The sequence below is a fragment of the Callithrix jacchus genome, chromosome 6 (assembly GCF_049354715.1).
Source record: "Callithrix jacchus isolate 240 chromosome 6, calJac240_pri, whole genome shotgun sequence".
In the NCBI taxonomy this organism is placed as follows: domain Eukaryota; kingdom Metazoa; phylum Chordata; class Mammalia; order Primates; family Cebidae; genus Callithrix; species Callithrix jacchus.
Genome location: NC_133507.1, coordinates 151686848 through 151714172, shown reverse-complemented (window position 1 = coordinate 151714172; position 27325 = coordinate 151686848). Strand labels below are relative to the sequence as shown.

Genomic DNA, 27325 nt, shown 5'->3' with positions numbered 1-27325 from the left:
CTTATCCAATAATTTCCTTAAAATTGATTCCTAAACACAAGCTTATTAGGTTAGAATCTAAGTCTTAATTATACATGTTACCGATTTGCTGGCCAGAAAACCCAACGATTTATGTTCCCTTTAACAATATATGAGTATTCATTTCCTACATCCTCAACACTGGATGTGATAAGACTGTTTAATGTTTAGGTATCCTTAACATCCCAGCAGTAAGTTTCTTTGATTATTAGTAATATACAGATGATTTCTAAATAAATTTGTCAAATTCATTTCCTCCTTGGGCATTTTTAACTTATGTTGTTCGTTTATTTTCCAAGAGTACCTTCATCTTTTCCTTTATCTAATACAGATGTTAACCTTCTATATGTTTGTATGTTTACATTTTGTTTTTGCTTTAATATTGTTGGGGTATTTTTTGAAGTGTAAACATTTTTTTTCAACCCTCCTCCTTCTGTACATTTTTAATTTTTTAAACATTCAAATCTGTTCATCTCTTAACTGCATAATTTCTGGCCTTGACTTTTGGCTAGGAAACCTTTTCATATCCATGGCTTATAACAGTCTTTCTCTAGTCTTGAAAAACTGCTTATTAATTTTTAAATGGGGGCCGGGCACGGTGGCTCATGCCTGTAATCCCAGCACTTTGGGAGGCCATGAAAGGAGGATCACTTGAGGTCAGGAGTTCGAGACCAGTCTGGCCAACATAGTGAAACCCCATCTCTACTAAAAATACAAAAATTACCCAGGCATGGTGGTGTATACCTGTTATCCCAGCTACTCAGGGGGCTGAGGTACAAGAATCACTTGAACCCAGGAGGTGGAGATTGCAGTGAACTGAGATCATGCCACTGAACTCCAGCCTGTGCAACAGAGCAAGACTCTGCCCCCCCTAAAAAATAATAAATTTAAATGACATATTTAATTTAATTTAATTTTATTTTATTTTATTTTATTTTGAGACGGAATTTCGCTTGTTACCCAGGCTGGAGTGCAATGGCGTGATCTCGGCTCATCGCAACCTCCACCTCCTGGGTTCAGGCAATTCTCCTGCCTCAGCCTCCTGAGTAGCTGGGATTACAGGCAGACATATTTTAAATGTTAGTTCTCTAATATATTCCTGTTTCATCTTTATTCAATCCTAAAATTCAACTTCCAGGTAAAATGCGGTACTTTTTTCACATAGGTCACATAGTTTTCTTGCCTTCTCAAAGTGAGGGAAAAACAGGAAAAAATTTACTTAAAAAAGTATTGACATTGCAAGCTTGTAGATCAATATTTGTATTCATAAAAGATATGTTTCTTTTTTCTGTTTTAGAAAAGAGGAGAAAAGAATATGGCCTGTCAAGTTCAAAAAGAAAGCAGAATAAAAAACTCCCAAGAGGTAAGCAAGAAAAATAAAGTGGCTTCTCCCTTGGTGTTTATCAGGGCCCTCACTTGACCAGCAGCCATGACCTCCTCTCCAACCACATGGCCACTCACTTATGCCTGGAGCATAGCCAGCCCAACCTCGCCCTCTGGGCCACCCCATTAATAGACTCCTCCACAAAGGAAGAGAGAACCTAACACCAATTGGGTTCATACCTAGCCTTCTTCCCTATTGTCATAGGGAAGGAATGAGGTTGAGGTGGACACGAGGCATCAATTTTGAGATTAGGATTGTTTCCTGTCTAGGGTCAGAGCCCAGAATAGACTCAAGAAACCTAAATCCCCAAGCAGGATCAAACTTTCAGTTCCCAACTGGGATTAGATTTGGAGTCATAGAGTGTTCAGAACTACCTCAGTCAACCCATGCTTGCTTATGTGCCTGCATGCATGTGTCTGCTCCAGTGCACAAACTGTGTTACTTGCATAATAGGAAACAAAAAAGCTGCATTTTTCTGGTCCCTCTGCTTCATCCCACTTTTCTTTTTCTCCTCTGTATTCTCTCTCTTCCCTTTATGTTTCTTGCTTTTTCCCTTTTCCCTTTTTTTTCATTTATTTTTTAAATTTTTTGTAGAGACCAGGTCTTGCTATGTTGCCCAGGCTGGTCTTGAAATCGTGACCTCAAGTAATCCTCTTGCCTCAGCCTCCCAAAGTGCTGGGATACAGGTGTGAGCCACTGCACCTGGCCCCTTTTTATTTATTCTTTTACTCAAAATGATTTACCAAGGGCCTAAGATTCGCCAGTCAGTGGAGATCCTCTTGGATTTTGTGCCCTTACAGAAGCCAACCTGGGAAGGGATCTCATCCCAGCTCCCAAACATGAATTAGGACATGAGGCTCACTGCTTTGGAAATCCCTCCAATTTTTCTGCTTGTTCCAGCATCCCTCATTCTAGGGGTTTGGCCTGGAATGGAAGTCATATCTGCATGCTTGCTCTTCTCCTTCCTGGTCTCTTCTTCCTGGTTCCCCACCCCACTGCCTCCCTAGGCTGGAGAAAACATACTCTTTGTCATTTGCTGAGTGTTCACTACTTATGACTTATAGAAGAACTTGACATTCAGACCTTCAAGCTTTCCTTTTGATATGTACAGATAATTTTTGGAATTTACGAATTTCTCTTTACTCTCAACAAATATGATGCTTCAAGATTTTGTCTCAGCTTGCCAAAATGGCCTCAACTGAGCAGTGGCTTTTCAGTTCTAGCCAGCATCTGCCCTTTCCCTGAAACCTATTGATGTAATAGGGAAATCTTCACTATTTGCAAGGATGAAAAATACATACTTCCTCAGCAGAAACCTTACAAGCTAGAAGGGATTGGAGTCTTATCATTAGCTTCCTTAAACAGAATAACTCTCAGCCAAGAATTTTGTATCTGGCAAAACTAAGTTTCATGAAAGAAGGAGAAATAAAGCCATTTTCAGACAAACAAATGCTGAGGGAATTTGTCACTACCAGACCAGCTTTATAGGAAATGCCAAAAGAAGTTCTAAATCTTGAAATAAAAGGTTGATATGCACCAGAATAGAAACTCTTGAAAGCATAAATCTCACAAGGTCTATAAAACAATAACACAAGGAAGAAAACAAAGTAGGTAACAATTAACATGATGACTGGAACAATATCTCACATCTTGATATTAATGTTCAACATAAATGGGCCTAATGATCCACTTTAAAGATAGATTGGCAGAATGGGATACAGTTACAAACCAAGTATCTGCTGTCTTCAAGAGACTCACTTAACACATAAGGACTTATATAAACTCAAGGTATAAGGGTGGAAAAAGATATTCCATGCAAATGGAAACCAAAAGCAAACATGAGTAGCTTTTCTCATATCAGATAAAATAGACTTTAAAGCAACAACAGTTAAAACAAAAACAAAGACAAAGAAGATCATTATATAATGATAAAAGGATCAATCCAACAGGAAGATACTACAAGCCTAAATTTATATGTAGCTAACACTGGAGCTCCCAGATTCTTAAGATATTTACTACTAAACCTAAAGAAAAGAGATAGAAAACAGCACAATAATCGTGGGGACCTTCAGTATTCCACTGTCAGCACTAGACAGATCATTGAGACAGAAAGTCAACAAAGAAACAATAGATGTAAACTTCGCTCTAGAACAAATGGATCTAATAGATATTTACATAAGATTACATTCTTCTCATCAGCACATGGAACATTCTCCAAGACAGACCATATGATAGGCCACAAAACAAGTCCCAATAAAATTTTAGAAATTGAAATTATAGTTTGATGGGAATAGCATTGAATCTATGAATTACTTTGGGCAGTATAGCCATTTTCATTATATTGATTCTTCCTATCCATGAAGGTGGAATGTTTTTCCATTTGTTTGTGTCCTCTGTTATATCCTTGAGCAGTGATTTGTAGTTCTCCTTGAAGAGGTCATTCACATCCTCTGTTAGCTGTATTCCTAGGTATTTTATTCTCTTTGTAGTACTTGTGAATGGAGTTCACCATGATTTGGCTCTCGGCTTACCTATTGTTGGTGTAAAAGAATGACTGTGATTTTTGCACATTGATTTTGTATCCTGAGACTTTGCTAAAGTTGATTATCAGTTCAAGAAGTTTTTGGACTGAGATTATGAGGTTTTCTAAATATATAATTATTTCATCTACAAACAGAGACAACATGACTTCCTCACTTCCTATTCAAATACTCTTTATTTCTTTCTCTTGCCTGATTGCCCTAGCCAGAACTTCTAATACTATGTTGAAGAGGAGTCATGAGAGAGGGCATCCTTGTCTTGTACCAGTTTTCAAAAGGGATGCTTCCAGCTTTTGCCCATTCAGTATGATATTGGCTGTGAGTTTGTCATAAATAGCTGTTATTATTTTGAGATATGTTCTATCAGTACCTAGTTTACTGAGTTTTTAACATGAAGGGATGTTGAATTTTATCAAAAGCTTTTTCCGCATCTATCAAGATAATCATGTAGTTTTTGTCTTTGGCTCTGTCTATGTGATGGATTACTCTTATTAATTTGCATGTGTTGAATGAGCCTTGCATCCCAAAGATGAAACTGATGTGATCATGGTGGATAAGTTTTTTGATGTTCTGCTGGATTTGGTTTGCCAGTATTTTATTGAGGATTTTCGTATCGATGTTCATTGGGGATATTGGCCTAAAATTTTCTTTTTTTGTGTGTCTCTTCCCAGTTTTGGCATCAGGATGATGCTGGCTTCATAAAATGAGTTAAGGAGGAGTCCCTCTTTTTCAATTATTTGGAATAGCTTCAGAAGGAATGGTACCAGCTCCTCTTTGAATTTCTGATAAAATTCAGCTGTGAATCCATATGGTCCTGGGCTTTTTTTGGTTGGTAGACTGTTAATTACTGCCTCAATTTCAGAGCGTGTTATCTCTATTCAGGAATTCAACTTCTTCCTGGTTTAGTCTTGATAGGATGTATGTGTTCAGGAATTTATCCATTTCTTCTAGATTTTCTAGTTTATTTGTGTAGAGGTGTTTATAGGTTCTCTGATGGTAGTTCGTATTTCTGTGGGATCATTGATGATATCCCCTTTATTATTTTTATTGTGTCTATTTCATTCTTCTCTCTCTTCTTCTTTATTAATCTGGCTAGAGGTCTATGTTGTTAATTTTTTTTTTTAATTCCTAGATTCATTGATTTTTGGAGTGTTTTTTGTGTCTCTATCTCCTTCAAGTCTTCTCTTGTCTTACTTATTTCCTGGAAACATACATCCCTCCTGGATTGAATGAGGAATAAATAGGAACCATAAACAGACCAGTAACAAGCAGTGAAATTGAATCAGCAATTTTTTAAATGCCAACAAAAAAAGCCCAGAGCTAGATGCATTCACAGCTGAATTCTACCAGACATTCAAAGAAGAATTGGTGCCAATACTACTGAAAGTATTCCAAAAGATTAAGAGGGAATCTTCTCAAAGTCATTCTGTGACTCCACTATCACCCTGCTGTCAAAACCAGGAAAGTACATGACAAAGAAACAACAGACCAGATGAACATAGATGCAAAAATCCTCAACAAAACGCTGGCTAACTTAACCCAGCAGCCCATCAAAAATATAATACACCATGATCAAGTGGATTTAATTCCAGGGATTTAGGAATGATTTAACACATGCAAGTCAATATATATGGTACATCACAAAAACAGAGTTAAAAACCATAGATCGTTTCAATAGATGCAGAAAAAGCATTTGATAAAATCCAGCATCCCTTTAAATAAAGATCCTCAACAAACTAGGCATAGAAGGGGCTTACCTCAAAGTTATAAAAAGCCATATATGACAAACCCACAGCCAACATTATAATAAATGGGTAAAGTCTAACACATTCCCCCTGAGAACTGAAACAAGACAAGGATGCCCACTTTCACCACTTCTATTCAGCATAGTACTAGATATCCTAGCCAGAACAATCAGACAAGAGAAAGAAATAAATGACACCTAAATTGGAAAAGAAGTCAAAGTATCACTGTTCACTGACAATATGATCATATATCTAGAAAACCCTAAATACTCCTTCAGAAGACTACTAGATTTGATAAATGAATTCAGTACAGTCTCAGGTTGCAAAATCAAATGTACGCAAATTAGCAGCGCTATACACCAACAGTGACCAAGCTGAGAATCAACTCAAGAATTCAATCCCTTTTACAACAACTTTAACAAAATAAAATAAAATACCTAGGAATATACTTATCCAAGGAGATGAAAGATCTCTACAGGGAGAGCTACAAAACACTGCTGAAATAAATTATAGATGACACAAACGTGGAAACACATCCCATGCTTATGGATTGGAAGAATCAACATGAAAATGATCACACCACCCAAGGCAATCTACAGACTGAATGCAATTCTTATCAAAATACCAACATCATTTTTCACAGAATTAGAAAAAAAACAGTCTTAAAATTTGTATGGAACTAAAAAAGAGCCTGCATAGCCAAAGCAATCCTAAGCAAAAAGAGCAAATCTGGAGGCATTACCAGACTTAAAATGATACTACAAGGCTACAGTTACCAAAATGGCATGATACTGTTATGAAAGTAGATACATAGACCGATGGAACAGAACTCAGTAATAAAGCCACATACTTACAACCAACTGATCTTCAACAAAGCGTGCAAAAACATACATTGGGGAAATGCCACCCTATTCAATAAACGGTGCTGGGAAAACTGGCTAGCTACATGTAGAAGAATAAAACTGGATCCCTTTTTCTCACCTTATATAAAAATCGTCTCAAGATGGATCAAAAATTTAAACTTAAGACCTGAAACCAGAAAAATTCTACAAGAAAACCTAGGAAAAATTATTCTGGACATTGGCCTAGGCAAAGATTTTGTGACTGAGACCCCAAAATCAAATGCAAGAAAAACAAAAATAAATAAATAGAACTTAATTAAACTGAAAAGCTTCTTTGTAGCAAAGAAAATAATCATCAAAGTAAACAGACAACCCACAGAATGGGAGAAAATATTTACAAATTATGTATCCAACAAAGAACTAAAATCCAGAATATACAAGAAACTCAAACATTACAGAAAAACAAACATCAAAAAGTGGACGAATGACATAAATAGACATATTTCAAAAGCAGGTATACAAGTGGCCAACAGACATCTGAAAAAATGCTCAACGTCACTAATTATCAGGGAAATGCAAAGTAAAACCACAATGAGATACCACCTTACTCCTATAAAAATGGCCATTATTTAAAAGTCAAAAAAAAAATAGACGTTGACATGGATGTGGTGAAAAAAGAATGTTTCTACATGGGTGGTGGGAGTGCAAATTAGTACAACCTCTATGGAAAACAGTATGGAGATTTCTTAAAGAACTAAAAGTAGATCTGCCATTCAATCCAGTACGAGGTATCAACCCAAAGGAAAAGAAATAATTATATAACAGAGATACCTGTACACATATGTTTATTGCTACATAATTTACAATTGTAGAGATACGGAACTAACCTTAGTGCCCACTGGCCAATGAATGTGTAAAGAAAATGTAGTATGTATACACCATGGCATACTACTCAGCCATAAAAAAGAGTGAAATAATGTCTTTTGCAGCAACTTAGATGGAGCTGGAGGCCATTATTCTAAGTGATGTAATGGAATGGAAAACCAAATACTGTATGTTCTCACTTATAAGTCGGAGCTAAGATATTAGTACTAGAAGCCATACAGTACTAAGATATATAATACTCGAAGTGATGTAATGGATTATGGAGACTCAGGAGGAAGGGAAGAGGAAGGATTTTAAAAATGATATATTGGGTACAATGTACACTACTCAGATGAAGACCGCACTGAAGCCTCAGACTTTGCCACTGTAGAATTCATCCATGTAACCAAAAACTAATTGTATCCCAAAAGCTGTTGAAATAAAAAAATTTAAAAAGAAAAATACATTTAATATTTTCAAAAATGTAGTGCCCACTATACATTCATTCAGCAAGGATAGACAGTGTAAGAGTGGGCCAGGTATCTGTCCTAGGTCCTGTCAGCAGTGAGCAAGACAGACACAAATCCCTACACCAGTGGAGCTTGCATTCTAATTGATACACCTTTAATTAATAGACAAAATGAGGACTTGAAAAAGAGAAATAGGAAGTATTGTGAGTCTGGGGGAGAAGATACATACAAGAAAAGCGAAAATTGTAGAGAAATGGCAAGATAACTCCTGAAATGGTATAGTCTGGGAACATGAAAAGGGAGCTCACTCAACTATTCACAAGTCACTATTTGGTGCAGGGGCAACTTCGCCTGGGCATGACATCCAAGAGAAGCTCCAAGTGGTAGATAAGGTGACTCAAAGGAAAGATGACTCAACCTGGAGCTCAAAAGTCATGACGAGGGTCCAAAAGGCAAGAATTGAATGTACCCAGAAGTCCAGATTGGAAGGTAAGGCTAATGATGGAATCTGCTATTTGAATAACTCAATGTGGGAGGATCTCTTGGAGCATGTACAGGGCCAGATAGAGATGTAAAGTCAATAGCAGAAGGAGCGAGACGTACAGACAAGAGGGACGTGAAGACAGAGCACGGATCTGTTGCCGTGACAGTGGCTGTTGGAAGAAATGTTCGTGGAGTGCATTCTGCCTTGACTCTGCCATGTGGATTTACATGACCACTCCTCACAGTGTGTGCTGTTTTTATTTCTATTATTAGAGTCATCACAACTCTCTTGAGTTTGGGAGACTCCTTTCTGATTCTGGCCAACCCAGTCTTGGAAGTGGCACCAATCCTCAAAGTGGACACATTTGCAGGATTCTTTTTTAATGGTTCATTTCTAGAACTGAAGTTGCTTGGTCATTGGCATATTTAAATTAGCACATGTTTGTTGTCAAATTGCCTAAATTATCTGTTTATACTCCCATTAACATGATATAGTACACCCTTTCCCTCCACCTTCACCAACACTAGAAATAACAAGATATTTCTATGATGACTGACAAAGGTGAAGAGTGATATTTCACTGCTGTTTCCCTTTGAATTTCTTTGCACTAGGCAGGTGATCAAAAGCTGTGGTAGGTTGTATTACGGTTCTACAGTGTTCAGGACCCCACCTCCTCAGAAGTTCACAGCCCTGCCCTGTGGACTCAGGAATGCCAGTGTGATAACTTAGCCAAAGAAATGCGGACTGAAGTTAGAGAACCACTTTCACGCCAAGGCTTTCAGAGTTTATTTGTCTTCTTTTTCTCTGCCCAAGACCAGGGATGATCTAGACAGAGGCTGCTCTCTCTCCAGGAGCCATGAGGGTCAGTGATGTAGGGCTGAGCCTCATCTAATTTATGATGAAACAACAGCATGAGAGAGAAGTAAATTTTTGTTGTTGTAAATCAGAGCTTGGCAAACTTTTTCCAAAAAGGACCAGAAGATGCAGCTACTCAATTCTGCCTTTGTACCATGACAGCAGCCAGGGGCAAATACGTAAACAAATAGACATGGCTGTATTCCAATAAAACTTTATTTATATAAGCAGGCAGTAGACCAATTTAGGCCTTAGACCATAGTTTGGTTTGATTTGGTTTGTTTGTTTTTGAGACGGAGTCTCGCTCTGTCTCCCAGGCTGGAGTGCAGTGGCGCAATCTCGACTCACTGCAACCTCCACCTCCCAGGTTCAAGTAGTTCCCTGCCTCAGCCTCCCTAGTAGCTGGGATTACAGACACCTACCACCACACCCAACTAATGTTTTATATTTCTAGTAGAGATGGGGTTTCACCATCTTGCCCAAGCTGGTCTTGAACTCCTGACTTCGTGATCCACTCACCTCAACCTCCCAAAGTGCTGGGATTATAAGCATGAGCCATTGCACCAGCCAACCATAGTCTGCTGACACCTGTAATAAACCACTGAGATTTGGGAAGATCATGAATTACCACAGCATTACCTAGCCTATCTTTACCAATTTCTCTGTTTTTTTTTTTTTTATTGATATTGGAATTTTTTTCTTTCAAGGGCCACCTGTTTGAATTTCCCCTTTTTGTATAGGACTAGTCATTTTTTGTTTAATCAGTTAGGGTAATTAACCCTTTGCTATAATGATTGCAGTGTTTCTTATTTTGGTTCTGTCTTTGAACTTAAGAGGCTTTTGGTTGTGGAACCATTTTCTTATTTAGATAGACAAATCAGTTTACCTGTAGCAGCATGGTGTATGCCAGAGTATCTCAATTTTGGCATTGTTGACATTTTGGACCGAATCATTGTTTGCTTCGGAGGCTGTCCTGTGTGTCATGGGATGTTTGGCCTCATCCCTGGCCTCTGCCCATTAGATGCCAGTGGCATCTGCTTCCCAGTCCTGACAAACAAAAAGATTTCCAAACATTGCGAGATATCCCCTGAGAGCAGAATCACCCAGTGTTAACCACTGCTCTATGCCTGTTACTTCCTCCTTAAAAAGCCCTGCCTATGTGATATTTATTTATTGATTGAATGATTGATTAAGAGTCTCGCTCTGTCACCCAGGCTAGAGTGCAGTGGTACCATTTCGGCTAACTGCAACCTCTGCCTCCTGGGTTCAAGCAATTCTCCTGCCTCGGCCTCCTGAGTAGCTGGGCTACTGGTGTGCCACCACACCTGGCTAATTTTTTATTCTTAGTAGAGATGGGGTTTCACCATTTTGGCCAGGCTGGTCTCGAACTCCTGACCTCAGATGATTTGCCCATCTCGGCCTTCCAAAGTGCTGGGATTACAGGCGTGAGCCACCATGCCTGGCCCCTATGTGATATTTATAAGGCCATACAGTAGCCTACACTTATGAGTGGTTTTGTGTTCCATAATTTCAGTTACCTGAAGTCAACTGCAGTTTGAAAATATTAAATGGAAAGTTCCAGAAATAAACAATTTATAAACTAAAAATTGTGCATTGCTCTGGGTAGCATACAAAGTTTAGCACCATCTTGCTGTATCCCACTCGGGGATGTGAATCATCCCTTTGTCCAGTGTTTCCTACTGTATACGCAGCCCACCCATTAGTCATTTAGTAGCTGTCTTGGTTATTGGACTAAAGAAACATAGTGTCTGCAGGACTGGGCACAACCCGTGGTTTCAGGCATCCACTGGAGGGGGCCTCCTATATATCCCTTCATTCTAGTACTTGCAGTAAATGTATGAACATATATTGATTAGTGGAAACTTGGCTTCTGTAATATTTTTAGCTTTTCTGCCTATTAACATGAGCTTGCTGTATTTCCTCAGTCAATGCCACAAGGAAGTCATTTCAAAACAACTCATATGTAACTTGTCTCTCCAAACTGGTAGAAAAAAACAGAAAAAAGTACTTTAAAATTGTTAACATATGGGGCTTATTAATCTATGTTTATAGCTATAAGTGATTCTTCTGTTTTTAGAAAAGAAAAGGGGAAAAGATATCTGTTCAAGTTCAGAAAGGAGATTTCAGAAAAACATTCACCAAAGAAGTAAGCAAGCAAGCCGCAACGCCTCCCCCTTGGGCTCCCCAGAGCCTTGGCCGCTGCTGAAGGCTCCACCCACCTTCCCCTTCTCCACCCTCCTTTCTTCCACTGTCCTTGTCCTTCTCCTCCGAGGTTGTTCTCCACCCTCATGGGTACCAGCTGAATTTGGGCGCATCAGGAGTGCTGCCAGCCTAGCCCACCACCTTGTGCCTGGTGGCTATTTCCATACTTGGAAGGATTCTTTAACACAGAGCTATACAAAGACCCAAAAATGATTAAGGATGATCGCTAAACCCACAAGTCAAGTTCTAAAATAAACTTCTGCATCCTCCATTCTAGAAATTAAAAGAAGCCCTTATCCAAGCACAGCCTGACAGTGTTCTCTTTCCTTTGCCTGCGTTGGTTGGGAATCTGGGCTTGCTTCAGCCTCTCTGCACCCTCAGGCCTCTTTGCATCTCTGTGCTCTCCCTCCTGCTCCTCTTCTTGCATTCATTTTTCTTCTGCTTTGATACCTCACTTCTTCAGCAGCATTTCTTGTCACCCTCTCTCCCTTTGCAGCCACATCGGCCCGTTTTATTCATTATTGAAGTATAATAAGTGCTATCCAAGGTGGGGTCCCCAGACTGGTACCTTGTACAAGCCTGTTGGTCGCAGGTCTACAGGAATAAGGAACGTGTAAACCAACTATGATGCTAAGCACACTGTTTTCATAGCAAGACTCCTCAGTGGAGACAGCAGTGCCTTGATTCTGATCAAGCCCCTGTCACATCGTAGGTTGGAGCATTGAGTAGCACTGGTGTATGTGCTTGCAGAAAATGCATGGATCCTAAGAGTACAGCTTGGTGGTTCACACACACCCAGAAAAAGCACCCACATACCCAGCACCCAGCTCAAGACACAGGATGTCACCAACACCCATCAACCACCCCCTACCCACGTCCCTAAGGTTACACCAGCCTGATTCCTCCACGCATAGGTCATCAGACACTGAATGTTCCTCCGTCATTCCTGCTCAGGACCTCCTCACATAGGCCTTCCCACTCACCCACCCCACCCCAAAGCTAATCCCCTTATCTTCTCCCTCTCTTTGCTATATACCCTCATATCTGACCTTTAAAAAAAATTATTTTAAGTTCCAGGATACATGTGCAGGATGTGCAGATTGTTACACAGGTAAATGTGTGCCATGGTGATTTGCTGCACCTCTCAGCCAGTCCCGTAGGTATTAAGCCCAGCATGCATTAGCTATTTATCCTGGTGCTCTCCCTCCTGCTCCTCCAACAGCCCCCAGTGTGTGCTGTTCCCCTCCCTGTGTCCATGTGTTCTCATTGTTTAACTCCCACCTATAAGTGAGAACATGCAGTGTGTAGTTTTCTGTTCCTGCATTAGTTTGCTGAGGATAATGGCTTCCAGCTCTATCTATGCCCCTGCAAAGGACATGACTTTGTTCCTTTTTATGGCTGCATAGTATTCCATGGTGTACATGTACCACATATTCTTTATCTAGTCTATAATTAATGGATATTTAGGTTGAGTCCATGTCTTTGCTATTGTGAATAGTGCTGCAGTGAACATACACATGCATGTATCTTTATAATAGAATGATTTCTATTCCTTTGGGTATATGCCCGATAATGGGATTGCTTGCTGGGCCAAATGGTATTTCTGTTTCTAGGTCTTTGAGGAATTGCTACAAGGTCTTTCACAATGGTGGAGCTAACTTACATTCCCACGAACAGTATAGAAGCACAGCCTCGTCAGCATTTGTTGTTCCTTAACTTTTTAATAATGGCTGTTCTGACTGGCAAGAGTTGGCATCTCATTGTGGTTTTGATTTGAATTTCTCTAATGCTCTGTGGAGCTTTTTCATGTGTTTGTCAGCCACATAAACGTCTTCTTTTGAGAAGTGTCTGTTCATGTCCTTTGCCCACTTTTTAAAGGGGTGGGGTTTTTTTTGTAAATTTGTTTAAGTTCCTTGTTTATTCTGGATAATAGATCTCTGCCCTCAGACTTCACCTTAAATGTCACTTTCACAGGGAAGCATCCTCTGTCCCACAGGTGGGGGTAGGTCTCCCTACATGCCCTTGTGGAGACCTGCATTTGGTCTTCATGGTGCTTATCTCAACTGTAATAAATGATCTGTGCACAGCCTGTTCACTGCATGAAAGTCACATGAGGTCAGTAAGTGGATGGGTCTTGCCCATTGCTGTATGTCCAGCTCCCATGCCTCACACAGTTGTACTTCTTCACCAAGCATGAATACCAGTACCTGGACCCATCTGATTCATGCTGGGTTAGAAAAAGGTGCCCCTTCCTCAATTCACTGCCTCATCTGTCAGAGCCAATTCTTGAAAACAAACCCTTCTCTGCCCTCTGCTGGAAGATTGTTGTACTAAGCATGTAACCTGATTTTGTTTCTAATATGAATCAAAGCACCCGTTAAAGGTAGAGTCCTTGCTCAGTGCACAACCCATACAACCTTATGCAGAGTCCTTGATAACCATATAAAAGTATACATTACTTTCCAGTCGGCAAAGCACTTTGATCTACATTTTGCCATTTAATTCCCATAATAAGTGAGTGTTATCAGCCCCTCTTACAGATTCAATGAAAGGGTGAAAGACTTGAATGAGCTAAAATCAACCTGTGTGTTCCAATTTCAAGCCCTTTTTTCTTTACACTAAAAATATAGATGAACCCAGATGCCGCCTAGTCTTTCTATGAAACACTGGTAGAGGCAGGAGCCCAGGCAAATGTTGACAGTTGTCCCTCAGCATCAGCTTCTTCTGTCTGTAACTTCTCACTAAATGCAGGGTGTCTGTGCTTTGTTGCTTGTATGATTTGGATTTTCATGGCATTTCTAGTGATGTGGAAAGAGCGCTAGATATGGGGTCCGGCATATCTGAATTCCAATGCCAGCTCCACCCCATGTAGTGTGGTGACCACCAGTAATTCTCTCTCCATTATCTGAGCCCAAGTCCCTCATCTATAAAATGGGGGCAGTCATTGCTTTCTCGTTCTTACACTTTGTGAGGATAGATGACATAGCGCACCTGCTGCTCTTACTATTTCCTTGACTATCACTTTTCCTCCCAGCATCCTACCTCCACCCCCATTGTCCCCTCCCCAGACCACTCATGCACACATCATAGAGCTCCCAAGTCCTCCCCAGGCCTGTGGTCTTCCCATGCATCATTTCCACCTTGTGCTTCCTCCCTACGTTCTGTAGGAATTCCTAAAGGTAGTCTTCTGGACTAGGAATTTGTTTTTTGCCATGCTGCTATTCCTCGTCTCGAGTAGGCTTTTCTTCTGAATTTTCTCCACCGTGCTTTTCCTTTCCCTTAGCTCTCTGTTCTAATTGCTTGCTTTTCACAGCAGGCTCCTCGTTGTTTGCTCACACTTCCTAATATGGATCTGAATCCACCACTGCGGCAGGGTTCCATCCATCAAGGCCTGGTTGCTGAGATGAGTAGGTGAGACTGAGCCAAACTCAGAACTACTGGGAACAGGCTGGAAAGCTGTCTTCAGGCATAGGGCATTTGGCTTTAGAAGTCTAAAGGCCCCACCTCACTTGATGACCTGCCTCCACTGGAGGAAGGGACAGATGCTTGTGTCCATGACTCTGCACATCAGCTTGCTACCTGTGGCCCCCAAAGCCACCCCCTGTTCCGTCACCTGCTTGCAAATGCTTTGGGGACATTCATGTCCCCTAAATCTATATTCACTCCAGGGGATTAGAGAAGACATTTCTGTGGAGACAGAGAACTGTAGAAGGTCCCATAGCTGTGCTCATCTCCCTCAAGGTTTGCAGTAGTGGTCCAGAGTCACCTGGAGCTCTGCCTTTCACTCACATTAGGAACCAGCGGCAGCAAATTTTCCACTCAAATTTGTTAACAGTGATGCACACTTAGGTAATCCTTCTAGTAAGTTGCAGGGCCAGGATTACAAGCCCCTCCCACCCCCACCCCTCCCCACCCCACGAGTCTGGCTCCTGAGGCCATGTTCTCATCTGCTGTGCCATATTTACTGACTAGAGTCTAGAGACAAATGGTGGAGCTGGCCACTCCATGCAAGAGGGCTGGCTGTTGAAGCCAAGTTTGTCCCACCAAGTTTCCACACCCCTACCCTCCACCCCCATGCCTGGCCTTCCTGCCAGCCCCTGCTCTGTGAGGCTTGGCATCCTGTGGGACTCTTTGGGGGGTTATGTCCTCACCTCTCAGGGGTCCCTCCTCTCTCAGTCTGACTGTCTGCCTTGTATCTTTCCAGAGAAATGAATGGCTTCTTCGCCACTGATGCTCTTTCTTCCTTTTTCCATCAATGTTCTTGTTTTGTCATTTGTTTTCCTTTAGCTCTTTCAATAACTATTTGAGGCAAGGGAGAGAGTTGGACCAGATGTTCTCCTAGACTCATTTTAGGTGTCACATCCTCTGTAACTCAACATAAGACACAGACAGCCCCTTCATTTCTGCCCAGAGAAACAGCCCCTGCTTTCTCTTTCATGAATTGAGCCACAGTGAGGTTAGAGGAGAAGGCAGCAGGAATCACTGATATTCATTTTAAAACCTCTTAGAACTGCTTCTTCTGAATCTAAACCCCCGATTTCTATCCAGGGGTTCTGAGTTGCCAGACCTCTCCATGAGCAACTGGGAAATTAGTTCAGTGCTCTTCAGGGTTTTCTTTTATACATCAAGGAAGCAACAGGGAAGCAATAGAATGAAAAGAAACAGGAAATAATGAAGACTGACACCATCCCCTCAGCGCCAGCCACCTCACTCGCCCAAGTCTTCATTTGAATCAGGAAATAAGATTATAAATGAAGATATTTCCCCCTCTGGCAAAATGAATGCAAAGAAATATTTTAGTAGGCAACTTCCATCAGCACAGAGAGATCAGCAGGAGGCTTGTAGAAGAGAAGCCGATTAGGTGATGCACGTCAGCTTGCAAATTGAGACACTTTCACTGAAGAAGCCCTGTATGTTCTACTAAAATGTTCTGTTTGCTGTAGGGTTGCTGGCGGCGGCGGTGGTGGTTTATTGCAGGTCGCCATGTAATGTACACATAGTTAATCTGCCGTGTACACATCGCTTATCTGCCACTCGAGATGGAAGATTTCCTGCACTAACCGGAGAATGTTCCCCAGTACCCTGTGCGTGATTGGAATCCACGGAGGGGAGAGTGCAAGAGGAAGATGGAATGAAGACTGAATAACACCAAACGGTTCTCTTCTACTTTCAGAAAACCTCAAAAGTGACACTGTGGATTTTCACTGGTCTGAGCTCCCTGTGACCTGTGGTGAGGCAAAAGGGATTTTATATAAGGCGAAAATGAAACACGGTGAGTTCCTTGGTCTTCTGCCCTTTGGAATCCCTAGATGAAGGAATTGCTAGAAGAGGGGAAAATACCTGTGTGTATAATTGATCAGGAAATGGACCCTGCTAGCTAGACTGCAGAAGAAGAAATGCTTCCTTGGAAGGAATTTTCAAACCCTTCCACATCATGATATTTCCGGCAACCAGACCATTCCACTCCCACCTGGAAGTCACCTATGGACCCCTGCGGTAGTGACAGCCATGTCCTTGCTGCATGTAGGTACCACATGAATGCAAATTCTGTCCCACCCCCTCACCACTCAGGCTTTAGGGCTGCCTTCAGTCTAAGAGAAGAGGCATCCAGACTTCCCTGCTACTATTTCCACCTCACAGAGGAAGTCTCGCTTGACCCGGAAAGGTAGAAGGCCACAATTAGGAGGAGTTCAGAGGTTTGGGGTGAATTCACAGAGGATGGGGGTAGATCCAAAAACGGGCTGTCTTTTTCTTACAGGATCCTCAACGAAGTGCATTCAGAATGAGAACGGAGCTTGGCTCACACCAAAAGAATTTGAAATTGAAGGAAAAGGAAGAGACACAAAGAACTGGAAACGGAGTATACGTTGCAGAGGAAAGCCCCTATTAGAGCTGCTGAAGGTAGTGTCATGACAAGGGAAGATAGGGGACAGCTTTAAATCCTTGAAGGAGAAGTGGAACCTTTAACAGCAGAAATGTGAAGAGCTCCCATTAGGATTCAACAGCATGATTTATAAGGAGCTAAATGTTCAAAATATGGCTGACAGAGTTAGGGGCACAGATTGTTCCTGATGGTGGAGAACTTTAAATCCAAGGAAAGGAGTGTAGGAACGTTAAATGCAGGCAAAGGGGTCTGAGGTCAAGAGAGATGTAAGAAGCTAAAAATAAACTAGCTGAAGACAGATGCCTACAACCACTCCCCTGCATCCTCTACCTGACACCTACTCAACGCCCAGCTCATCTGGGCCCCCTGACATTTCCAGGCCCCCCAGTCCATGGTCTGTCTCTCCTCTGCATGTCCACAGCCCACTATTCCTGTCCTGAGAACAACTAGGCTTTGTGAGACCAGGACCCAACACAAGGCGTCTCAGTGACACTCAAGAAATTATCACTAGAATGAAATCATAAAAATTTTATCTAGAGAGGAAGAAATGGAAAGAGAAAGGAATGGGTGGGAAACAACTAAGAAAGAAGAACTTGGCTCGTGGGTTTGAGTAACAGGGGGAAAAAATGATTTTATCACTAAGTGAAGTCCAAAAGAAAAGCTGACTGTGAGAGGGAGCTAATTTTTCTTTTGGACGCCTTGGGTTTGAGATCCACTGTGCTATCCGGATACAGATATTCACTAGGAAGTGGGAAGGCCAGTATCTACAAAAGAAAAACCTCCAGAATAACCTCATTCATTGACTCCTTCAGTCTTTCAGAATGGACTTTTGCTCTGTCCTCCAAGAATAAATCTCAAGAGAGACTTAAATAGCAAGTGAATTTCTACTACACTGTCAGTCACCATCTTGCAGACTTTCCCTGTCTGGAGGCTCAGTTAGCGCTTCTGAGTTTCCCAGCTCTGACTCACCTCCACATGTGGGCACGGCATCTTCAAAATCATAATCTTCATAGTTAATTTGGGATGGGGAAGCAAATGACTCTAAAATAAAAATTAGATGAAAAAGCTCATGTCCATGTGTTTTAGAAAAAGATCTGGATATTTGGAGTGCTGTAAACCAAAGTTGTCAGAAATAAAATGCTCTGAGCCTAGGCAACCTAGCAAGACCCCATCTCTAACAAATTTGTTTTAATCAGCCAGGAATGGTGGTGTGCACCTGCAGTCCCAGGTAAGGCTGAGGTAGGAGGATTGCTTGAGCCCAGGAGTTCAAGACCAGCCTGAGTGATATAGTGAGACTCTGTGTCACTATACAATACAATGTAATCTCAGCACTCTGGGAGACCAAGGTGGGTGGATCCCCTGAGCCCAGGAGTTTGAGACCAGCCTAGGCAACGTGGAAAAACCCCTTCTTTACAAAACATACAAAAATTAGCCAGGCATGGTGGCATGTATCTGCAGTCCCAGCTACTCAGGAGGCTGAGGTGGGAGGATCACTTGAGCTCTGGAAGCAGAGGTTGCAGTGAGGTGAGATCGTGCCTCCACTGCACTCCAACTGGGGCAACATGAAAAGCAAAAAAAAAAAAGGCATTGAAATAGGAACAGCATATGAAAGGAAAAGAGGATCCTCTGTGATCACACACTAAGTATGGCTGAAGGTTCCATGCTTATTGGTAGCACCAGGATGGAATGACACCTTTAAACTGAGTTTTGTCTCTGCAGGGCCTCCCTACAGGTGGAATGGCAACCATCTGTTGGCTGAACTAACTCCCCCTCCTCAACCTCCTCTACTTGCTTAAATATGTTCTGCAGACATCAGTTCCACTCGTGAGCTTCCCATTAGATGTGAACTTCCAGCAAGACAAGGGTGCTTCTCTCATATTGCCCCGGAGGCTGGCCTGACCAGGCTGGATTCATTCAAAGTTTAAGGCAGTGGTCTCCCAATGCTATTAGATAAATCATCTTTCCTGTGCTTATTTGAAATGCCCTGAGAACGAGGGTGCTTGCTCAGTGTAACATAATCGTAGCAAAAAATTAGGGACGAACGCAAGTTCTATCAGTATTGCAGAATGAACTGATACAGCTACAGGATGCTGTTGTAAAAGCCTTTCTTCTAGAATATTAGACCTTTGATATAGACATGTATACATGGATTCGTACGTATCGAGTTATCATTCAATCAGTGGAAAAACCACCAAAGGGTTTTGAGGTCAGGAGAGTTTCAGGATATTTACGGTAGTAGTGATGTGGGGAAGGAACCCATTGCTGCTTATGTGAATGTGTAGATAGGTCTATGAGTAAAAAAAATAGCCAAAAGAATCGACCTCACTTATTTTGAGATGAGATCACAGGGCCATTTGCCTTCTGTGTTATACATTTATGTACAGTTGGAATTACAATGACCATTTATTATCTTTTGCAACCGGAAGAAAAAAGATCTTTAAAATCCAGATCATTCATTAATAGCCCCAATGCAATAATATCCTCTAACTGTCCTAATGCCACATGTCAGCACATAATAGCCAGGGGCATGCTTGACTCAGCCTCTCAGTCCCACCTTCCAGGGCCAGGTTGGGAGAAGAAGATGAAGGTTTATCCAACTGAGAATGAGCCAGTGCAGGCCTTGCCCTCAGCCCCGTCATCCGTCATGACTCCTGCTCTGCAGCACCTCTGTCTCCACTGCAGTCTCACTTGTGTATGTGTACAACAAAGAGACCGATGCTGCACTCCTAAAGTGTGCTTTGTGGTCACCTGCAGGGTGCTGCCTCCATGACCCACACATGATAGACAGCTGGTGCAAAGAGCCACAGGCTTGGCTTGTGAGAGCCTCCATCTCCAGAAGGGCCTGGATGTAGCCAGCAACTGCCACTCGAATGGCATATAGTGTGGGGCTGAGGAGAACAGCTTTTGGGGTTCTTTTTTTTTTAATACCAGAAGCCCATGGCCATCATGGGTGGTCCAGAGATGCTAGGAGGCATGAGAAGAAGTCTCCAGACTCTGGAGGGCACTAATGGGAATGCCTGCTGTAACGCAATTTGACAGATTCTCAAACCTTTTGTTAGAAGGAGCCCCATTCAAAGTGGGCCTGTTTGCAAGTAACAACATAAATGGGCTTATCTAAAATCTATGAGGGATTCATTTTCTCCAGAACTCCAGAGGCCCAAAGGATGCTTGGAGGCTTGTTAGAACACTGTGGGCACTTAAGGATCAGTAATTATTTTTTGACAGTGTCAGGGATGGAGCATCCCTCGACTCACCAGATAATGCCCAGATGGTGGCGGATCCCTGTACTCTGTCTGGCACAGTGGCCCATGCTTTTTTGTTTTATTTTAATTCCACATCCATGCAGAAACTCAAACCCCATCTTTTTCTGTGAGCTGCTTGTGAGTAATGTCCTGAGGGTGTCAAATGAATCTGCTGAGAGGTGATCACCTTCAGGGTGATGTGATCCTGTGCTCCTAGAGAGTGTCAGATGCAGTTCAAATCCTGCGTGCAAAGATTGCCTATGGTGGAGGAACTGTCAAGGGACCCTGTAGTAGCCAGATAATGGTCTATTGTGTCCCTTCGGGAGTGAAAGCAACCCACAGCTGAGATGCTGTTGAAATAGACACGGAGCAGAACACATTAGTCAAATCTGTGTCTGCAGAGTATTTACCAATTGCTAAGTGGATGGAATCAGTAATTTCAATAGCACTGGGCCTTCACAGGTGGGGTCACAGCATTCAGATTGCAGTCATTCACCATGAGGCATCATTCATTCTTTCCAAGTTTAAGAACAGACGAAATTGGGCTTTTAAATGGAGAAACAGTGGGACTAGTCACCCCTTCTCTAAATAGATCTTCTATAATGAGTTTCAATCCTTGAAAGTTCATTTTAATTATATTGATCAGTATTAAATATTTTAACAGAGGTCCATGGAGTTTCATTTTGTAAAGCTGATCGTAGGTGCCAAAGATAACTTAATTTTAGTTATTTTAATTTGTTATTTACTGGGTCACAGCATCCATGCCCACTATGGAACATTCTAGAGCCATGTTATGTCACAGCCATGGGGCAGTTAGGCAAGGCGCCAGGAACAACCGTTCCCACACTCCTGCGCCAACACGCCAGCTCTCATCGTATCTTACTTTGGTCAGTTAGCTCTATTAACAGAGGTTTGGTGGGGCTTAGCGAATGCTGCCTAGAGTGGCCCAGCTCAAAGCACAAGCTTGCCAGCAGGCAGCAACACAGGTCAAAATGCAGCAGAACCCGTTAGCAAGCCACAGCCAGAGAAGAAAAGCCCTTTCTTGGTGTCGGCGATGTTGGTGCTCACCACCCAGATGCTCTGCTTGTGCCGATCATCTTGCAGTTTTCCCCAGGGAGGTGGCATCAGCGCCCCCCACTCAAAATTGGGTTTGGGTATCCGCTCTGGCACACACAAAAATGACATGCTCTAGAACCCCACAGGGTCAGCATTTGTGGGTCTCCACGGTCCTAGCGGTGCCCACGTTATCTGCCCTTGCAGTGGAAAAACTCGGATCAATGCGAGGTGTGCTGTAAAGGGGGACAACTTCTCTGCTGCGGTACTTGTCCACGAGCCTTCCATGAGGACTGTCACATCCCCCCTGTGGAAGCCAAGAGGTGAGTGGGATGCAGCGGCGCCTCACCTCCAGATGGAAGGGCAGGACCTGTGAGTGTCCGGGACAGGGGTGTGACAGAGAGTAATCTGGTGTCAGAGACTCTGGGCCTCTCTGGGTCTCTGAGGCTGCCAGTGAGCCTCTTGACCCTGGAGGTGCCCTTTCCTAGGATGCTATTCCTTGGATAGCAGGGAGTCCTGTCCAAGGGGCGTTGGGGACGGGAAAAGCCAGCTTATATTCTGTGCCTACTCAGAAAACACAGGAAGCACAGCTTGTCACACACGGTGAACACGGTCTCATCCGGCTGATGGAGGCCTGAGGTCCCTGCAGGTGAAAGCCCAGATTTGGACACTCAAGCCTGGCAGGCAGGGCTCCTTTGTGCCTGCCACAAAGGAAGAGAAGAGAGCACACACTCACAGTGACGCCACCTTCCTCAGCCTGGCCACCTGCGCTTACCACTGATGCGAGGGAAGGGTCAATGCTGGAGACCCCGTATGGGACTCTTGGACACTCTGGGAGGTGTTCCGCCCTCATGACTGAGCCCATCCTTCCGGAGAGAGGACAGTGGCAGCCACAGGAATGGTGGCCATTTCCAGGAGCCCTGCCCTCTGCTCATCTTATGTCCAACCTCTCAGGACCCCCTGGAGCTGCACCTTCTGCAGGATGAAGAGGTCTTCTGGGAGCCAGCAGTGCCATCGTGTATCTAAGATCCTGGAGAGGCGGATGCAGCCTCAGGAACAGTTGGTGAGTTGGGTGCAAACCCCAAGCCTTTGTTTTTCCCTGCTCGCAGGAGAAGCACAAACAGGCACAGGTTCAGGGCAGTGCACCAAAGGGAGCCTTCAATGTCTCCCTTTAGAGGATGATGATTTATTTACTGCCCAAACACAGAGTCTAATCAAAATCCCACACACCCCGTGGGCCTCATAAGCATGGTTGGAATGCTGACTGCACCTGGCTGCCCCGTCTGTGCGCATGTCTAGGCACTGGCCTGACTTCACTGTTTCCGAGCAGTGTTTCACTCTCAAGCCCTCTTCATGTTTTACAGAAATGTGAGTTCCTCCTCTTGAAGGCCTACTGTCACCCACAAAGCTCCTTTTTTACTGCCATCCCACTTAATGTAAGTCATATTTTACGGTTCTCTTGCATAAAATGCATTTTGAGAAATTGGGGGGCTGAATCTGGCAGGTGCTGCGGTTTGCTCAGGAAGCTGGAGAGCAGGAGAGAAGGCCAGCATGGCAGCAGAGGAGCAGGGAAGCAGGGGATTTAGCAGGGGGTTAGCTGGAGAGGGAATGCCTGGTTCAAACTCCACCCCACCATGCAGAGGCACTGGGATACCTGGCGAGTTGCTTCCCTTCCTGTGTATCTCAGTTTCATCTTCTCTTTGGGAGGAATGTCTTTCCTACTAGGGATTAAGAGTCACAGGTGCCAGCTGGGCACAGCAGCTCACGCCTGTAATCCCAGCACTTTGGGAGGCTGAGGTGGGAAGATCACCTGAGGATAGGAGTTTGAGACCAGCCTGGCCAACATGGCAAAACCCCATCTCTACAAAAATATGAAAATTAGCTGGACTTGGTGGCAGGCACCTGTAATCTCAACTACTCAGGAGGCTGAGGGAGGAGAATCGCTTGAACCCGGGAGGCGGAGGTTGCAGTGAGCCGAGACCGTGCCACTGTACTCCAACCTGGGTGACAGAATGAGACTCCATCTCAAAAAAAGAAAAAGTCACAGATGCCAAACCGTGTGGGTTCCCATCCCAGCTCTACCACTTTCTAGCTGAGACATCTTGGGTAGGTTCCTTGACCTCCCCATCTCTTGGCTTGCTCATCTATGAAATGGGCCTCATTATTTATTGTTCCCGTAAATGTGGAGATTACATATTCATATACTTGGCTTAGAATTTAGTTTATCTAGTGCCTAGAACAATGGCTGGCCTAAAGAGGTCAGATGATATTATTGTTATCCTGGAAATAAAGGCTTGGATTGTATTTAAGCTGGATCCGCTCCAGTGATGACAGCTGTGCTAACGTCACCTCTGTGGTGGCTTTGTCCCCAGATTCGAGATTATGGTGAGCCCTTTCAGGAAGCGATGTGGTTGGACCTGATTAAGGAAAGGCTGATTACGGAAATGTACACGGTGGCATGGTTTGTGCGAGACGTGCGCCTGATCTTTCGCAACCATAAAACATTCTACAAGGTAAAGGGCATTTCCTGCTTCCTTTCTGCATCTTTTCTACTTTCCTCTAATTTCGGGGACAGCGGAATTTTGCAAGAATTACACCCAGTTTCTTCCTGGGGAGATCTCACGCAAGACAAGGATTACGGAAAAAAAAAACCCGCCTCCGCATTCCTGGAGACAAGGTGTGAGGGGTAAAAAGAAAAGCAAGCAGGACGGGGAAGGGATCCCGGAACAGTAGCTGAAAAAACCACACTCTGTTCCCAGATCAGCAGCCCATTCCCACCTAGAGCGGTAAATGGCATCCGGCCTCTTTGTTCAAACTGGAAGGAAAGGCAGTTTATACTTATATTGTTCTTCCTGTCTCACAAATATGAAAATCAATAAGCAAGCAAAACAAAATCAGTTAAATGTCCTGGATATTCAGGCTTGCATTTTTTTATACAAAAACTTCCCATTGAACTCAAACATCTGGAATTGCCTTCCAATACAGTGTGAGTTTCACCCTCCTTTATGAGGGAGAGACAGCTAGTTGAGCTATCTTTCAATCCAAGACATTTTTAACTTTGGTTTGCCCTAATTTTTATCCTCGCTTGTACAGAAATTTTGGGGGAGGTACCTAAGGAAGATTTTCATCTCCGCCCAGCTTCCCTCCCTTCTTCCATGCCGGGAGTTGGCATGTTCACCAACCACACATTGTAAACGGGTACCCACTCATGGGGCTGGAGGGAGAAAGGGTTGGCTCAGAGAGCCACTCAGTGTCTGGCATATCCTTAGCCCTGGAGAACAAAGGGTCATCCTTCCTCAGCGAGTGGGCTTTCGAGAAATGCTTTTCTAAATTTGTTTAAGCTATTTTGCACCATGCTCAGATTTGCGGTGATCAAAACCAACCCTTCAGTGCAGATTGCCCATCAGGCGGAAGTTAACCACCAGGTGGAGGCTTGTGCTTCTTGATATTTTAGTACAGCATCTCCCCATCCATTCTGCCTGACTGCTGGGGCTCCTAAAAATATATGAGTGAGGCTGGGTGCGGTGACTGACACCTATAATCCAAGCTTTTTGGGAGTCCAAGCGGAGATGATCGCCAGAGGCCAGGAGTTTGAGACCAGCCTGAGCAATGTAGCAAGACCTTCTCACCCCAATCTGGGGGAAAAAAAAAGTTTTCAAAAGCTGGGCGTAGTGATGTGTGCCTACAGTTTCAGCTACTCACAAGGCTGAAGTGGGAGGGTCACCTGAGCCCAGGAATTCAAGGCTGCACTGAGCTATGATGATGCCACACTACCGCAGCCTGAGTGACAGAGAAAGACCCTGACTCAAAACAAAACAAAAACAAAATGAGTGATTTGATGGCTGTAATCCTTCTTCCTTAAACGTATTTGTTTGCTTTTTTCTCTTTCAGGCTTCTGACTTTGGCCAGGTAGGACTTGACTTAGAGGCAGAATTTGAAAAAGATGTCAAAGATGTGTTTGGTTTTCACGAAGCCAATGATAGCAGTTTCCGGACCCCTCCTTGACCCTGTTCTGGAAAGGCTGAAGCATCCCAACCTCAGGATCCAGCTGATTAGGCCCTGGCTTGGACTGTTGATCACCAGCGAGTCTGGGATGTAATTGGCTGCTCTCAGGACCCAAACCCAGACCCTTCATAGGATTATCACACCCTCCACCACCTTTATTCTTTCTCTTTGCCTTTGAAAGGCTGTATCGACACTTAGAAAGGAATTCGCACCTCCTTAACACCATCAGATACCCCATCAGAGTGCATATTCTCCCGGGTTTTTAGAGTTGATTTGTTCAAATCAGGATCTAAACAAGTTTCACACATTGCATTTGGCTCATCTGTCCCTGTCTATTTTAAGCTATAAATTGCCATGTATTTACTGAAGAACTCAGGGTTTTTGTCCTATTAAATTTTTAGGATTTTCTGGTTGCATTTTCTTAGTGGTACATTCCTCTCTTCCTCTCATTTTTTGTAAACAAAGTCAGACCTAGAAGCTTGCTCGAACTCAGGTTTTGAGGGGTTTGTTTTGATTTGCAGGGGCTTTGGCACACAGGCGTCACGGGGGAATTTGGGATTATTTTTATGTTAAGTTTGGCAGCAGGTGCAGGTGTTATCAGCCTGATCATTTATCACCATGGTTTTAGCAATACCTTAATCCGTGATATCATCAGGGGTTGCAAAATGATGAGATTCAGATTTTATTTTTTTACATCATTATTAGTCAGAATTCTTCTGCAAACAGCTTCTCTTTTACAATGTTTGGGGTCAGGAGCAGTGGCTCATGCCTGTAATCCCAGCACTTTGGGAGGCCGAGGTGGGCGGATCACAAGGTCAAGAGACGGAGACCATCCTGGCCAACATAGTGGAGTCCTGTCTCTACTAAAAAATACAAAAATTACCCGGGTGTGGTGGCACATACCTGTAGGCCTAGCTACTTGGGAGGCTGAGGCAGGAGAATCACTTAATCATGGGAGGCAGAGGTTGCAGTGAGCCAAGATTGCGCCACTGCACTCCAGCCTGGCAACAGAGTGAGACTCCATCTCAAAAAAAAAAAAAGAAAAGAAACAATATTTGGTTACCTTGAAATAGGGGTTATACAAAAAGATAGGATAAATGCTTTTTATTATTGTTATTATTTAGCAATGTTCAAAAGAATGAATTGACTTCCTAATATCCTCTAAAGGTGACCAGAGATTTTTTAAAATTATCTTGAAACTACATATTTAAATGCTAATACCTTTATTGATGCTTGAGTTGCCCACTTTTTTTTTTTTTTTGAGACGGAGTCTTGCTCTGTCACCCAGCTTGGAGTGCAGTGGCATGATCTCAGCTCAGTGCAACCTCCTCCTCCTGGGTGCAAGCAATTCTCCTGCATCAGCCTCCTGAGTAGCTGGGATTACAGGCATGCACGAGTTGCCCACTTTTAGTGAAATCTCCTCAATTTGACTCCTGAATTGTTTTGAAATGATCCCAGCACTCTTTGATGGTGTATTAGCTATCTACTGCTTTGTAACAAATAACCTCAAAGCTTAGCTGCTTAAAGGAAAGAAACATTTTATTGCTCACTATTCTGCAGGTCAGGAATTCAGGCAGCGTCCATGGGGATTGTTACCTTTGTTCCACATGGTATTGACACATCCCATTTATACTTGCTCAGTGTCACTTCTGCCACATTCTATTGGTCAAAGCAAGTCACAGGGCCAGCCTCAGAAGAAGAAAGAATTGATCTTAC

The 27325-nt window shown here is 43.1% G+C and overlaps 1 protein-coding gene across 4 annotated transcripts in view; it reads left to right on the top strand.

Moving 5' to 3' along the window:
* Positions 1-26025, top strand: part of SP110 (SP110 nuclear body protein) — a 53321-nt gene extending 27296 nt beyond the window's left edge. For 2 of the 4 annotated variants that reach the window (XM_008999669.5, XM_035306014.3), the window contains 9 exons: positions 1316-1381; positions 8203-8352; positions 16599-16697; positions 17184-17326; positions 21812-21927; positions 22559-22667; positions 22969-23040; positions 23977-24117; positions 25496-26025. In XM_008999669.5, the coding sequence (XP_008997917.5) occupies positions 1316-1381; positions 8203-8352; positions 16599-16697; positions 17184-17326; positions 21812-21927; positions 22559-22667; positions 22969-23040; positions 23977-24117; positions 25496-25609 (1010 nt within the window). In that variant the 3' untranslated portion in view covers positions 25610-26025. The remainder of the gene's footprint in view (positions 1-1315; positions 1382-8202; positions 8353-16598; positions 16698-17183; positions 17327-21811; positions 21928-22558; positions 22668-22968; positions 23041-23976; positions 24118-25495) is intronic. The other 2 variants (XM_035306013.3, XM_078328789.1) reach the window with 1 other exon arrangement.
* The last annotated feature ends 1300 nt before the right edge of the window (positions 26026-27325 follow it).